Source organism: Propithecus coquereli, unplaced genomic scaffold, assembly GCF_000956105.1.
Source record: "Propithecus coquereli isolate 6110/MARCELLA unplaced genomic scaffold, Pcoq_1.0 Scaffold239, whole genome shotgun sequence".
Lineage (NCBI taxonomy): Eukaryota > Metazoa > Chordata > Mammalia > Primates > Indriidae > Propithecus > Propithecus coquereli.
In genome coordinates, this window is record NW_012147941.1 from 306,692 (window position 1) to 321,040 (window position 14,349).

The 14,349-nt window shown below is 39.1% G+C and overlaps 1 protein-coding gene across 2 annotated transcripts in view; it reads left to right on the forward strand.

Annotated features, from left to right (window-relative positions):
* The window catches only part of SRSF4 (serine/arginine-rich splicing factor 4), a 28,289-nt gene that overhangs the window by 5,457 nt on the left and 8,483 nt on the right, over positions 1–14,349 (forward strand). Inside the window, exons 2-3 of one of the 2 annotated variants that reach the window (XM_012645973.1) lie at positions 12,588–12,730; positions 13,620–13,732. In XM_012645973.1, coding sequence (XP_012501427.1) covers positions 12,588–12,730; positions 13,620–13,732 — 256 coding nt within the window. Of the gene's footprint in view, positions 1–12,587; positions 12,731–13,000; positions 13,201–13,619; positions 13,733–14,349 lie in introns of those variants that run through there. The other variant, XM_012645974.1, reaches the window with a different exon arrangement.

The window sequence follows — 14,349 nt, forward strand, 5'->3', positions numbered from 1 at the left end:
ATTAAATTAGAAAGGATAGTTTTGTTTTCGAAATTGTTATGCTGTTTTCGTAATAAAACACAGTGGCCCCAAGGAAAAATTTTTTTTCCTAGTGTGGCAGTCAGTGTGTTAAATGATCCTCCCACCTCCACCTCCCAAAGTGCTGAGATTATAGATGTGCGCCACCACACCCAGCCTAAATGATATTTTTAAAATTAAAATGTTTAAAATTAGCCTGTTATCCTAGCACTCTGGGAGGCCGAGGCAGGAGGATCAGCTTGAGCTCAGGAGTTCAAGACCAGCCTAAGCAACAGCGAGACCCTATCTCTACCAAAAGAAGAAAAATTAGCTGGGTGTTTTCACACGCACCTGTAGTCCGAGCTACACAGGAGGCTGAGGCAGAAGGATCGCCTGAGCCCAGGAGTTAGTGGTTGCATTGAGCTATGATGAGGCCACTGCACTCCAGCCTGGTGACAAAGCGAGAGCCTGTCTCAAAAAAAAAAAAAAATTATATATGAGGTCATCTTGTGGCTAAGGCTCTTCCATTAGCCTGCCAAGCATAACAGATTCAAGAACTTTTTTTAAAAATAACTTTTTGATTAGAGAATAAATGTAGGTTCATTGTATTAATAACGTAGATAATATGAAAAGCATAAAGGAAAAGTATCACTAAGATTCCTTGTAACATAGGTTGTCTTATGTGCAATTTCATGTCTCCTTCTACTTAATTTATCTCTGTATTTTTTCTGTTACATCAAAATCTTTCTTAACATTTTAATAGCTTCGTTAGAATCCATTATATGTCTGTATCACAATTTACCCAACCATTCCTCCTAGGTTGTCGTTTAATTCTTCCTGTTATAAATAACCCTGTGTTGGATGCAAACTTTGTTTGCATTTTTACTATGCTTTTAGGACAGATCTCATGAAATAAAATTCATGTGTTGCAGCAGGAATGAACATATTTAAGGCTCTTAATGCATACAGACGTACAACCACATAACTGCAGAAAAGCTGCAGCAGTTACACTTGTTCCAGCAGTGTATGAGCATGCCCTTGTGGTGACTGCCTCACCAGCATTGAGCACCTGTATTGTGTAAAATCCTTGCTAATTTAGCAAGTGAAAATGGCCTCATGTTTTAATCAGGAAATTTTTCTTAAAATGAATGATAAATAATGAGAAATAGGACTCTGAATTAAGTAACATCCGATCATTGTTTTATTAGTAGTATGACTATTACAAATATGATCAGATTGTTTTTGTACTGAAGTTCCTTGTTGAAGTCAACCTGCTCCCAAAAGATTTATTTTACTTTTTCCCTAAGACATGGATAATTTAAAATTTTTCTGTCATTTTAAAGAAGTCAATGCCAAGAGACTACACTGTATTGAGATTTTGACCAAATGTTACTAGCTTATATTGCCCTGGTTCAAGACCCTCCCCCCACCCTCCCCAGACACACACACTCATCCTGGTTTCCTGGTTAGTTTGTGGTATGACTAACCATCATTTGTAATTATTTGACTAAATCATTTTAAACCACTATTCTTCAGCATAATATCTTGCTCCTCCCTCACTGAGGTATTGTATGAATAAAAGGGCCACATGAGGAATTTGTCCTTTCTTAAAAGATAGGCACAGGATGTAAACTGGATCTAAAATGCGGTTTAGGTTCCCAGTATTTTTGGATGCTTCCAGGTAACCTGAACAGAAAATTATACTTTGAGTTCTTCAAAAGAAAGATGCTCCAGGCATCTGAGAGAATACTGTTGGGGGTGGTATTTATAAATTTGTAAGCTAACACTTAAATCTTAAAACTTTAGAAAATAATAATGCATTTGTTTGATTCTTTTTCAATTGAGTATATCAGAGTTGTTTACAAAACAGGTGGTGTCCCTAGTTTGTGCTGATGGGGAAACTAAGGCATGGGATGATTAAGTGACTGGCCCAAGGTTACAAAATGAGTTATTGACAACTCTGGAAGCAAGAATTTTTTTTATTCGGATACCAAATATAGCATGGGCAGTGGCAGACAAAGCTTCTCTCGTGCTGTTTCCTTCCAGATGATTGGTCTTGTCCTTTTGGGACTTGCCTCCAGTGGTGAGAGGTAGTTCAGGTTTCCTAGCCTGTTCCGCCTTTAGTCTCTGCACAGGCTTATGACCAGCTGGCAAGTTACTGCCAAAAGTGAGACAGATGGAAGTTTTTATGATGTCCCTGGAGAGTGACTGCTTGTGATTCTTCTCCTCAGGCTACTCTTTGAAGAGCTGCAAGGTGGTGTTAGCTTTGTCATGGCTGGCTGGGGTAGGGTTTGTACAAGTAAATGTTCTCTGTCCTGTTGTCATTCCTAGGGCCATCTGGTCTTTAAACCTGATGATGAGAGATCAGATTATGCCCTAAATTTGCACGCCCATGTTTTGAGGAAATGCCCTGCATGACTTTCCTGGGTGTTGAGGTGAAAGTCTGCTGGGCTAGAGGTCTCAGAGCTGCAGGTGATACTGGAAGAAGCACTTAAAAGACCCTTGTTATTTTTCCACCAGGTCCTCAGCCATGTCTTTAGGCCTGTATGCCTAAAAAGAAAGGGGGGGCCTCCATGAACAGAAACTTCCAAGACCTAGAAGAGCCAGGGAAGGAGGTCAGCAGGCAGGGGTAGGGGGTGCACCTGGAGGAAGGAGGTTTGAATTCATCCTTCAGGAATGAAGGGGGTGAGCAGGAGGCTCAGGCAAGGGAGTCAGGAACCACAGACCAGAACATTGACTTGAGAAAATTGTACGTGTGATTGAAACGAAGCTATTGATCCATTAATTTTAAAAGAATTTGAAAAATACATCAAAATATTTAATTAATGGCCAATTTCAAGGGAAGGGCATCCCCAAGAAATATGTGGGGAGTGACATCTTTAACCAAAAATAAAAAGAAACAGATGGCAGCCCATGGACCAGGACAGTTAGGAGGGACATAGTCCCTTATACAGCTGAGATGGTCCCAAATGCATAGCCTTTATGAGACTTTAACTAAACCTGGCAGCGTGCTCATTGTATTGTTTTGGAGGTAAGTATGAACTGGTTTTGTTTGTAGCATTGGTGTGGAATCAGGTAGTGCTGTCTGCTGAGTGTAAACCTTTATTTCATTAAGTAAGTAAAAGTAACAGATGTGGTAATTCTGTTTTATATCCCAAGTGTTTTATTCTAAATTGGTAATATGACTTTCATCTCTTTAGTTTTTTCAAATTGGGTTTGTTTGTTTTTTGAGACAAGGTCTCACTCTATTACCCAGGCTACAGTGCAGTGGCATTATCATAGCTCACTGTAACCTCAAACTCCTGGGCTCAAGGGATCCTTCCAAGTAGCTGGGACCACAGGCACGAGCTACTATGCTTGGCTAATTTTTCTATTTTTTTGAAGAGACAGGGGTCCTACCATGTTGCTTAGGCTGGTCTCGAACTCCTGGCCTCAAGCAGTGCTCCTGCCTCTGCCTCCCCAAAGTGCTGGGATTACAGGCTTGGGCCACTGAGCCTGGCCTCAGATTGTTTTTAATTTGTGATTGAGTCTTTGTGAACCATAGCATGTCATCAAGGAATGATTGACTCCCTTTTTTTGTGAGATCTTTTAATTTCATTTATCTTTAGTGTTGGTAACTGTCAGAAAATTGAAATGGACACAGGTGCTTGTGTTTGCCCCCCTTCAAGGAAAGCCATGTTGATTTTAAAATATCAAAATAATGCATTTCGTTATGATGGGGTTACTGTTGTGATAGTTTGATCCACAAACTATTTGCAGGTATGTTGCTTTCTGGGTAGTCTCATTTTATAGGATGGGAATAAGGTGGCAGCCTAGTAAAAGTGAAGTAGCTTAGCAGACTTAGTTCATTTTTGACACAGTTCTCGGTGGTTAAAACAAGTTGGCAGATAGGGTCATGGAACACTTACAAAGTTAGACTAAATACAGATTTGATGCAGATTCCTCTTGTCCTCCTATTCTGCAGGGATTTGTTGTATTGCTTACTTTTAGGATAATGCTTGTTTCTATTCTGTTGCCCTCACGTCAGTATGTGAATATGTATTCCTTTAGACATAGCTGACATCTGCAATTTGGACTCATACCATGGGCTTGAGTTTGATTATTTCTTCATAATTAGAGGTTTTTTCAACAAATAGTGTACTTTGTCAGAAAGGAGGATCGTGAGTTTAATTTTCCCACTAATATATTTATTTGTATCCTCATTGCTGAGATACGATTTTCTTAATGATTTATTACCTTTTTTCCTCTATCTTCCTAGACTGGTATTAAAATTTTGATTATTTGTAGGTTTGGTTCCATTAGTAGAAAATAAATGTTTGCAGCTTATTGGTGTCAGCACACAACAGATGCAGAAATGATATTTTTCTTGCCACCGAATATTTCTTGTAAGATGCTAACATTCCTGTGGGCATTTGTCTTCCACACTACAACACATAATTTAATGAAATTGATTTTCTGTGCTCCTACAGCTTGTGGTCTGATGGACCACTTGTTTCCACTGGTGTATAGGAGGCAGTAGAACATTGTGGCAGAATGTAGGTTTTAGGTTAGGACCTGGGTTTTGAAGAATTCCAGATATTTGGGGGTTAGCATTGGCAAGTTATTAGACTGCTCTAACTTTGTTTCTTCATCTGTGAGATAATAGCAGTAAACCTCACAGTTGTGAAAATTGAATGGATATGTGTGTGAAGCACTTAGCATAATGCATGATATGTAGTAAGACATTCAAAAAAATAGGAGTAGTTACAATTACAAAGGAATTTGAAGAAGGAAAGACTAGTGGGCTAGAGTAATTGTTTTAACAATAATTTGGAGTTAATCAAAATTAAATCAGATCTTAGATTCTTATCATCTACAAAATACTTTTTTGGTTGCTAATATAATCCTCGAATAGTTGGAAGTCTATAAATTTTCTAGTATTCTTTGATTTCTGGCCCATTTTCCCCCCACCATTCATGCTTATATTTATAATTTTTGGTCCCAGTCACCATTTCTTGTGAAGCTAATTCAGTGCATTCTTAAATACATAATATTGTCAATATCCATTTACATCCACCATGTCTAGGTCCAACTCTCCATTTACTCTATGCTGGTCTAATTTTTGCCAAGGCTTAGAACCAAAGACAGAGACTCTAGGGGTGGATGTGGGACCTCCAGAATGGGGATTGCACAGAATAATCTTATTTTTCCTCTATTCTTCTAGTCTGTTATGTTCTGAACCCACACATGTTTTCGGAAGGACCAGATGGCTGACACTGCCTAATGGGAACCAAAAGACAAGAGTGAAAGTAACCTGGTTGTCACATACCCCCAGCTTAGAGGTGCTTCACCCTGCTGTATCACAAAATTTTATTACAGCCTGGCTTATCTGAGATTAGGATCCTTAAGTCAAGCAGTAGCATTTGTTGAATGAAAAAGATTATACTCAGGACTGGGAGAGAAGGATCTGCCTTTAAAAGGCAGTGGAACGTTACAGTTTAAAGCTGGGGATTTAGAGTCAGGTCTGGGTTCAAATCCAGCTCTAGCACTTACGAGCTCCTTCACAATGAACAAGTTGTTTAGCCTCTCCAGGCCTTAATCTCTCATTGTAAAATGGGAACAATAATAAATAATACATTCTTCACATTTCATTCATGAGGAATGAATGAAATGTTATGGATAAATTATTTACCATGTACCAGGCACTGTGGTAAATACCCAACAGAGGTATTAGCCTTTGTTGTTATTATTAAAGAGCTCATAATCAAATGAGAAGATTAGCACAAAGAAACAAATAAGGCTTAAAAAGCCACAAAACATTGCCATGTAAAGCATAAAATTGAATAGAAGTACTAAAACTAAAAGAAAGTGCTAAGATAATTGGACTCAGGCAGGTTTATTGGGCTTCCCGTAGTCAAGGTGCTCCTGGTTTAAAGAATGACATAAACAAAGATATTTAGGAGTCATTAGAAACCTACCAGCAAAAGGAATTTAGCAGCTGACTTTCCCTGCTACAATGTAGAGACAATTTGACTAAGTAAAAATAGCTATAACCTAAAATTATGTAAATCAATCAAAAAGGTAGAGACAGTCTGAAGGCCCAGCAAATTGAGGAAACTGTAGAACTTGGCAGTAGATCCAGTGGACGCCAGACAGGAGTAGTCAGAAGTGATTACAAGGTTGTTGGGAATGAATGGTCAGGGGATCCGGGAGAGAGAAATCATGAGGTAGGTTTTCTTCTTTGAAGGTGGGGAAAGATCAAGTGCAGACTGAGCTGTGGCCAACGTTTGCAGACCAGGAATCCACACTAGCTCTAATCAGAGAGCTCTTGGTGTGCGGGAACTGCCAGTTTGCCGACGTGAAAAGAGCCCCAGACTGGGTAATGGTGAGCCCTGAAGTCGCACCCCAGCTCTGCCACTCAGTGAGCACGGGTAAGTCATCCACCCTCTCCGGGTGGCCTTGATGGCCCTCCCTTCTCTGAGACTGAAAGACAGGGAGGCCAGAAAGCCCAGAGCAGCCTCCTTCCCATCTCAGGATAGGAAAGGATCTCCGGAACCTACTTCACATGGTAGCAGCTTCTACTTGTGGGTTATAAACAACCCTCTGTTACCAGGAAAGTCAAATTGCAACCATAATCACTGATCCCAAGCAGTAAATGTGACAGTGGTTAATTCTACTGTGCAGGCCTGGCCGCTGGTTCCCTGGAGTGTTGCACACCTGTGGAATCGGGGCAGTGACACTGTTCTCATTCTCAAGCTTTTTGTCTGAGTTCGCCTCATCTGAGTGCTAGAGTTGGTTGCAGAAGTGTCTTTCTATAGTTTTCCAAGTACTTTATGCAGACAGCAAGAATTAATTGATTTTTATTACTGTCCTGTCCATGTGTCCTAACTTTTTTCACCTCATAAGACCAAGTTGGCTGAAGCATGGGACCAACGCTGAGTGCTTTGAAAGAAAGCTGTTTGATTCCTGTTCACTGAATGCCATTTCTTTCAGGGTAGATTTAAGGGCTCTGCCCTTAAAGTACAGTTCTTCTGACTCTAGATTGAGGGCTCAAGCCACCCCGTGGGTTAACTTCAACAGATGAAAATTTTTCCTTGGCTACAGCAACATCCCTAATCCTGACCAGCCATGGAGAGGTTCGGTTCTTACAAGGAAAATGAGTGAATGTGGGAATGGCTCACCACATTGGGAAAACAAAACTCACATCCTGCTGATGGTTGGCTGAGGACTGTCATGTCCACATACAAAGAAAAGCATGTGGCACAGTTTTAGGACAAAGGTGAGCAGAGATCCACCGTGGAAAAGGGCACATTTTTCTTATAGAGAGATCATCCAAGGCATGCCCCTCGGTAAGCAGTGTTGGTGGGTGACCGTGGTCACACGCATGGAGGCTTGCTTTCCCTTGCTCCTCATATCCACTCCCCAGCAGTTTCTGGTACTGAGCACCCCTTTAGTCACATCCGGCCCAATTAGCCATTGATCAGCTTATTTCTAGAGTAAATCATACACGTCATCGTTCCGGGAGGACTTTTTCTCCAGCTTCCCTGTTCAGTGAAGATGTTTGGAAGACAGAGGTGACTCTAAGCCATTCTGAAAAGGGTGAGATAACTACATCCTCTTCAATGGAACATACAGAGAGAAGGGCAGGCATAGTGGTATTTGGAACCATTGGTATAGGCTGTTAAGATCAGAGAAAGTCTGTTTCAGTAACAAAATGAGCTCAGATAATTCTTGGGTAAAGAAGTGTGGTTAATATTTCTAAAATTGAAGTCTTCAGTAAAAAACTAGCCAGGCGTAGTGGCACGTTCCTACAGTCCCAGCTGTTGGGGAGGCTGAGGCGGGAGGATTGCTTGAGCCCAGGAGTTTGAGGTTGCAGTGAGCTATGATGATACCACTACATGCTAGCCCAGGTGACAGAGCAAGACCCTGTCTCAAAAAAAAAAAGTAGTAGTCATCTTGGAGTACCTTAGTTTAAAAAACATTATTCCAGTTCTCTCTTTTCAGAGTGCTGGCTGATAGCCTGAGCAGTACATTAATAGCTGTTGAATGAGGAAGAGAGGATTGAGAGCATTGGCAACAGGATAAGAATGGACTAAAGTTTAGAACAGCCCACGTGATTCAGTGTGGCTTTTGTTCGTGGTGTCCAGATACCTGTATATACATGGTAAAAATCATGGTGCCTACATTTTTTAGCAGGAAAATGACATCAACTTCCCCTTATTCTTTTGACTCGATTCGTCAGGATAGAATGTGACCAGAAGAAAACAGTATGAGGAAAGGCCATACAGGTTGAGTATCCCTTATCTGAAATGCTTGGCACCAGAAGTGTTTGGGATTTGGTGGGGAGGGGGGGAATATTTGCATTATACTTACAATTAAGCATCGCTAATCCAAAAATCCAAACTGCTCCAGTGAGCATTTCCTTTGAGTGTCATGTTGGCCCTCAGAAAGTTTCAAATTTGGGAGCATTTCAGATTTTGGATTTTCAGATTAGGAATACTTAAACTGTAGGAGAGAAAGGTTGAAGAAAGGAGTTTTTTCTCTTAATCAAAGAGTATTTATTGACTAGTAAGGCCATACTTTTTATTCTTTCATATACATAGGGGATAAAGATGAAAAGGTGTGGCATTTGAGAGTAAGATGAGGCATAATGGAGGGCTGTTTGCGTTTTTTGTCAATCCCTGCTATGGTTGGGTTTTTTAAATTTGTCTTAGATTCCTTCTCCTGAATTCCTTCATTCTCTTCATTCTTGTATTAGAATTACTGAAAGATGTTCTTTGTTTTTAATAGAGCAGAAGAAGGGTATCTGCAATTAGAGAAATTTACCCCTTGGGTTGTGTTTTGTGAGGCTTAGTCACAGGTCACACCAGAGATATGTATACATATCATATATACACGTGCATACGTGTAATAGTGTGCATACACGCACGTGTGTATTTTATATCCCTCCTTACTTTGGCAATGAATTCAAAAGGAGGGTACTTTCTGAGAGAAGAGATTGGTTTCATGTTATTTGCTACAAAGCACAAAAGAAATGTTTAGATTGATTTTAAAAGACATTTATCTATCATACTTACGATGTTAAGAAAAACCTTAGGTAAGGGCATCATATGTAACCTAATCTTCTGTACCCCCATAACATGCTGAAATAAAATAAAAAAAAAAACTTTAGCGGTAGGTAATATAGCTCCCTCATTTCATGAATAAACTAAGACCCATAGAAATAGAATTATTTAAAGATGTTGTTCAGAATTGGTTTATTGCAGAACCAGAAGAAGAACCCAGGCCAATTCTTGCTGCTCCAGTCTTAATAGTTAAGAGTAGGCCAGGCGCAGTGGCTCATGCCTGTAATCCTAGCACTCTGAGAGGCCGAGACGAGTGGATAGTTTGAGCTCAGGAGTTCGAGACCAGCCTGAGCAAGAGCGAGACCCCATCTCTACTAAAAATAGAAAGAAATTAATCAGACAACTAAAAATATATAGAAAAAATTAGCCGGGCATGATGGCGTATGCCTATAGTCCCAGCTACTTGGGAAGCTGAGGCAGTAGGATTGCTTGAGCCCAGGAGTTTGAGGTTGCTGTGAGCTGACGCCACGGCACTCTAGCCCAGGCAACAGAGTCACACTCTGTCTCAAAAAAAAAAAAAAAAAATAGTTAAGAGTTTCAGCTCTGGTATCAAACCACAGGCTTTGAATGCCAACTCTGCCTTGTTTTCTTTTTTTTACAAGTTATACATAAAAAACTCTGCCTCAGTTTCTTCATCTGTAAAATAGATATTAGCAGCTGGCTCTCTGGTGCTATGAATATTAAACAAGGTCCCATTGCCTAATATAAGAGTATTTAGTCAATGTTAGGTAACATTTTGTTTTTAGCTAGTCTTCCTTGTTTGGCGGACCCATTACTTCTACCTCTTGAATGAAATAGAGCTAGCCTTCAATTAAAGCATGTCTAAATCAACAGTAATTTGGTAGACACAACCAAATATGCTGTTCTGGTCTTTGCTTTACTCTCAGAACAGGAGTCCCTATCAGGTATGCTTTGTTGCGTGGGAGAATATTTGTTTTGATCTTCAAACTGCCTCTTGCCGCCCGAGCATGTCTGTGGCAGAGAAAAATGACAGATGTCTAATTTGATCCTTGAACTGGACTTTGACATGAAAATGTTCCAAACAGATTTTGTGGCTTTTCACAGAAGAGTAGCCAAAATTTTCCTGAAAAATAAATTTGATCTCATGTCAACTAACTTAATAAGTGACTTGGACACCCCAAAAATATGGCTACAAAGTGACCTATTTGGGGAATTTTTAGAAGTAAATGTTAGGGAGGGATTGTAGGGGTCATTTTTCTATAACATCACACATTGTCCCTACAACTCAGGGAAGAGTTTTATTGGCAAGATGAGATGTGCTTTGCTTCAGCCTCAGCTTGCAAAGAAAGATTGGTCTGTCTGAGTATTAATTTTTATTTTTAAATTATTGTGCCTCCACTGAACAGATCGTCATTGCTTTCCCTGAAAGGTCAGGGTAAGTTCTGCTTGTAAGCTTTGGAACAGAATGAACGCTGGCAGGATGATTTTGAGTCTGGGAGCATTTATTCCCATGTAGGTCTGACAGAAATACCACTTACCGTCAGCAGTCACTGGGATTTCTATCTCAGTTGACCTGCAGAGCTTAGGGTCTTGCATTCTGTGACCCCCGAGTAGTTTTGAACCTTAACTGTTTTGAAGAAGACAGTTTGCATTTTCCTGTGATTTCTTTAATCCTCAGGAGTCAGTGTTGTCCTTCTGAGATCAAATTAGATCAGTTCTGGTCATTGAACAGTGCTGAGCCAGCAGGTGACTCTTGGGGGAGTGGGAGCCATGCCTTTCGTGCCCATGCCAAATGTCCCCTCATCTTCTTGTCTGCTTGGCATTACACTTTTACATGATGCCAAGAGCAGTGGTGCTGTGGGCAAAGCAGACTCAAGCCTGGTCTTGACAACCAAATTAAGGAAAAGGCACCCTTTTTTTGGTATTTTATATATTAAGAGATAAACCAAAGTAGAAAGTAGTTAGATTTGGCTTTTTCTTTGCTTTTTTTTTTTAATGTTGTCTCTGAAATAATAGTATAATTTTCCTGATGATCCATCCTACCTAGGAGAGGAAAAAGCAGCTACAATATATTCTCCATTACAGATTTTTAGTGACTGTAAAGCACTTTTGAGCATAAGTCAATGATTTGAAGAGGCTTTACTTGCCTTGTCAAACATAACAGCATGTTCAAAATCATTCTTATTAAGCTTCTCAGCAATTCCAGCCTATGGAAGCGTGAAACTGTTTTTTTAAAGACTTCACAGTCCATAAATTGAGCCAGGTGGCTTCTGAATTATGTTACTGCAAAACACTTGCCATTAAATAACTGAGTGTGTCTGTGTTACATTTTTTAAATGGAGTTTAGATTCAGTGCCACTCAAACATTTCGGCATAAAGAACCCTCCAAAGTTGTGACCTACATGTTGTAACCTAGCACATTGTCACCTTGAGAGACTCTTATATGAAAGGAACTCTTTAGTAAAAGGAAAAATTCAACAATTCTGAGTTCTGTCACTTATTTAACATGTTGCTGAGTACAGCGTTACATGCTAAAGAAACTGGAATGTTTTTTTGTCAGCAGGCTGGATGAACCTCTCGCAAGTCTTATAACCTGTTTTTAGTGTCAATATGTTTAAATGCAGAGAACACTATGAGTGTTTGCCTGTGTATACAGCCTTGTTAAAGTTTAAAGAAATTGCTTATAACTTTCCTTTGTAATTAGGTATGATCAATAAGATGGTTTTAGTTTTAAACATAGTCAGTGATCACAAAGCTAGACTTTTCACAGCTGTTAGCCAAACTAAATGTTTGTAGATAACAGTGTACAGGATACTTGTTTAATATTGCTTATAAGTATCTCATAAATTTCATGCGTTAGTTTTATAAATTGTACTCTTTAATAGGCATTAATAGGATTTGGGGTGGGGGTGTTTTCTTTTGGATATGTGTTAAACCACCAAACCTTTTTGCTGGGAAATTTCCAGCATGCCACGTGAAGAAGTTTGCATAGTTGCATATAGATTTTAGAGAATTCTAGCCTATCTGGAAATGAATTTAGAATCTTACAGGGAAGTAAATAGCTCCAATTTTTTTTCACTGATAATTTCTATAGCAGTTAATTCATTTGTGACTGATTTGTTTAGGTAGAGGAACAAGAACTTTAAAAAAAATTTTTTTTCCTTTCACAGAGGAGATTTAAGATAGTATGATTTTTACCTAGTGTGTTATTCTGAACATGATTTAACAATCCACACTGCCTGAATGTAGGTCTCATTGTTCATGGGGAACAAAAGAAGTGTTCTCTGTATCTAGCCAGCTGCCTGCTAGAAAGATAGGAGTCTGCCTTGAGAGGTCTCCCTTCCTCTTGCAGTGCCTGTTGGCACAAAGCAAAGTGGTGTCAGCTAAAGAGAAGAGCAAGCTGATCCTTAGTTTGCAAAACCCACCTAACCTTTGCTAAGCATGAACCTCATTGTTTTCTCTTTAATGTTGGTGAAGCTGGATGTCAGAATGGTGCCAACCAGGATTTTGTTTGCTCTCTTCTAGATATGGTTTTGTGGAGTTTGATGATCTGCGTGATGCAGATGATGCTGTTTATGAACTGAATGGCAAAGACCTTTGTGGTGAGCGAGTAATTGTTGAGCATGCCCGCGGTCCACGTCGAGATGGCAGTTACGGTTCTGGACGCAGTAAGCATTTAAAGGGCATATTTGTATCAATGACATGCTTTTGTTATTAAATGTTAATTTTTAAAGTAATTAATTAATTATTACATTTAAATGTGTTGATGTTTATGCCATTTGTTTTATAAATTATGTATCTTTTTAAATGTAGAATTGCAAATAAACATCTTTGATAATATTTAATTTTAATTAAATTAATGACATAAATTTCTTGTTTTAATACTTTATAAATATGTTTAATGATGTGTGTTTGTGTTGTTGTTTTTTTCTCTGTAATGCAATTGTTTAACATAGATTTAACAAAGACCTCAATGTTTTAATTAAAAGAATCCTTTGAGGCTAAGATGACTGCCTGTTCCATTTGCTGACCTTGGGTTACCTTTCCATGCGTGGCTCTTTGAACCATTGTGGCCCTTGGCTGACCAAAAACAGGAAGCCATGTGACGACCGCAACCTTTCCCCATTAGACCTGGGTGGTGAGGATCCCAAGGGTTAGACACAGATGAGATTAAACTGAAATAGGTGCCTGAAAATCTTTTTTTCATATAAAATATTCACAAAAACTTTAATCACTGTGAGTAACACCAGTAACTGATTTAGTAATTTGGTTACTTATCTCTAAATTGTTAAATTGTTAATAGTTTTTAATTTCATGCATGTTAATCTTAAATATAAATATTAATGAATATGTATACTTACAACTCTATAAATTAAATTTTTATGTTTAACTGATTGCCTTTTTTAAAATCTAGTTTAGAATTAAGGGTGGGAATAGAGTTAATATATGTGCTATTATTTGGGTGGGAGTAAATGATATATTTAAGGGGAATATGTGCTGTGTCGTTTTTTCCTTTTCTTCCACTGAAGTAATCTCATGTATTTGAACCTTCCAAAGGTGGATATGGTTATAGAAGAAGTGGCCGAGATAAATATGGCCCTCCTACCCGCACAGAGTACAGACTTATTGTGGAGAATTTGTCAAGTCGGTGCAGCTGGCAAGACCTAAAGGTTTGGGGCCCATTAACTTTCTGGGGTAAGATTGGGCACGAGTTAAGGTTGAGAAACAGGTAAATTTATGCAGGCCCAGGCATACATAGAATATAATGGTGATGTATGTTTGAAAGCCTTCACAAAGCATTTGGAAATTCTCCAGTTAAAGATTCTGTAGGAGTACAAAATACATCAGAATTTCACTCCTGCTATACATTATGGGACCATCAAAGGATAAATCTATATTATATGAAGTTTTCCTCTCTAGAGAGCGTGAAATGAAGATGCCAGTGTAGTTTCTCACCAAAAGAAAAGGTTGGAACCACTAGAGTTTTCCTTCAGCATTAGCTATAACATGCAAATTTATGTCAGCTTCCATTGTGGGCCCTCGATGGTGAAATTGACAATCTGACCTACATTCTTTCCTAGGGTTTATTTGCTTTTCATAGAATATTTGTCCTGAGAAATGTTTATTTGTTTTTCATGGAATATTTGTCCTGAATTTTTAGTGTCAAAGAATGAAGGTCCAGTGCTGTGTTTACCATCCAGTATACTCCAGCTTGGTTTTTTTTTTTTTTTTTGAGACAGAGTCTCACTCTTTTTTGCCCGGGCTAGAGTGCCGTGGCGTCATCCTA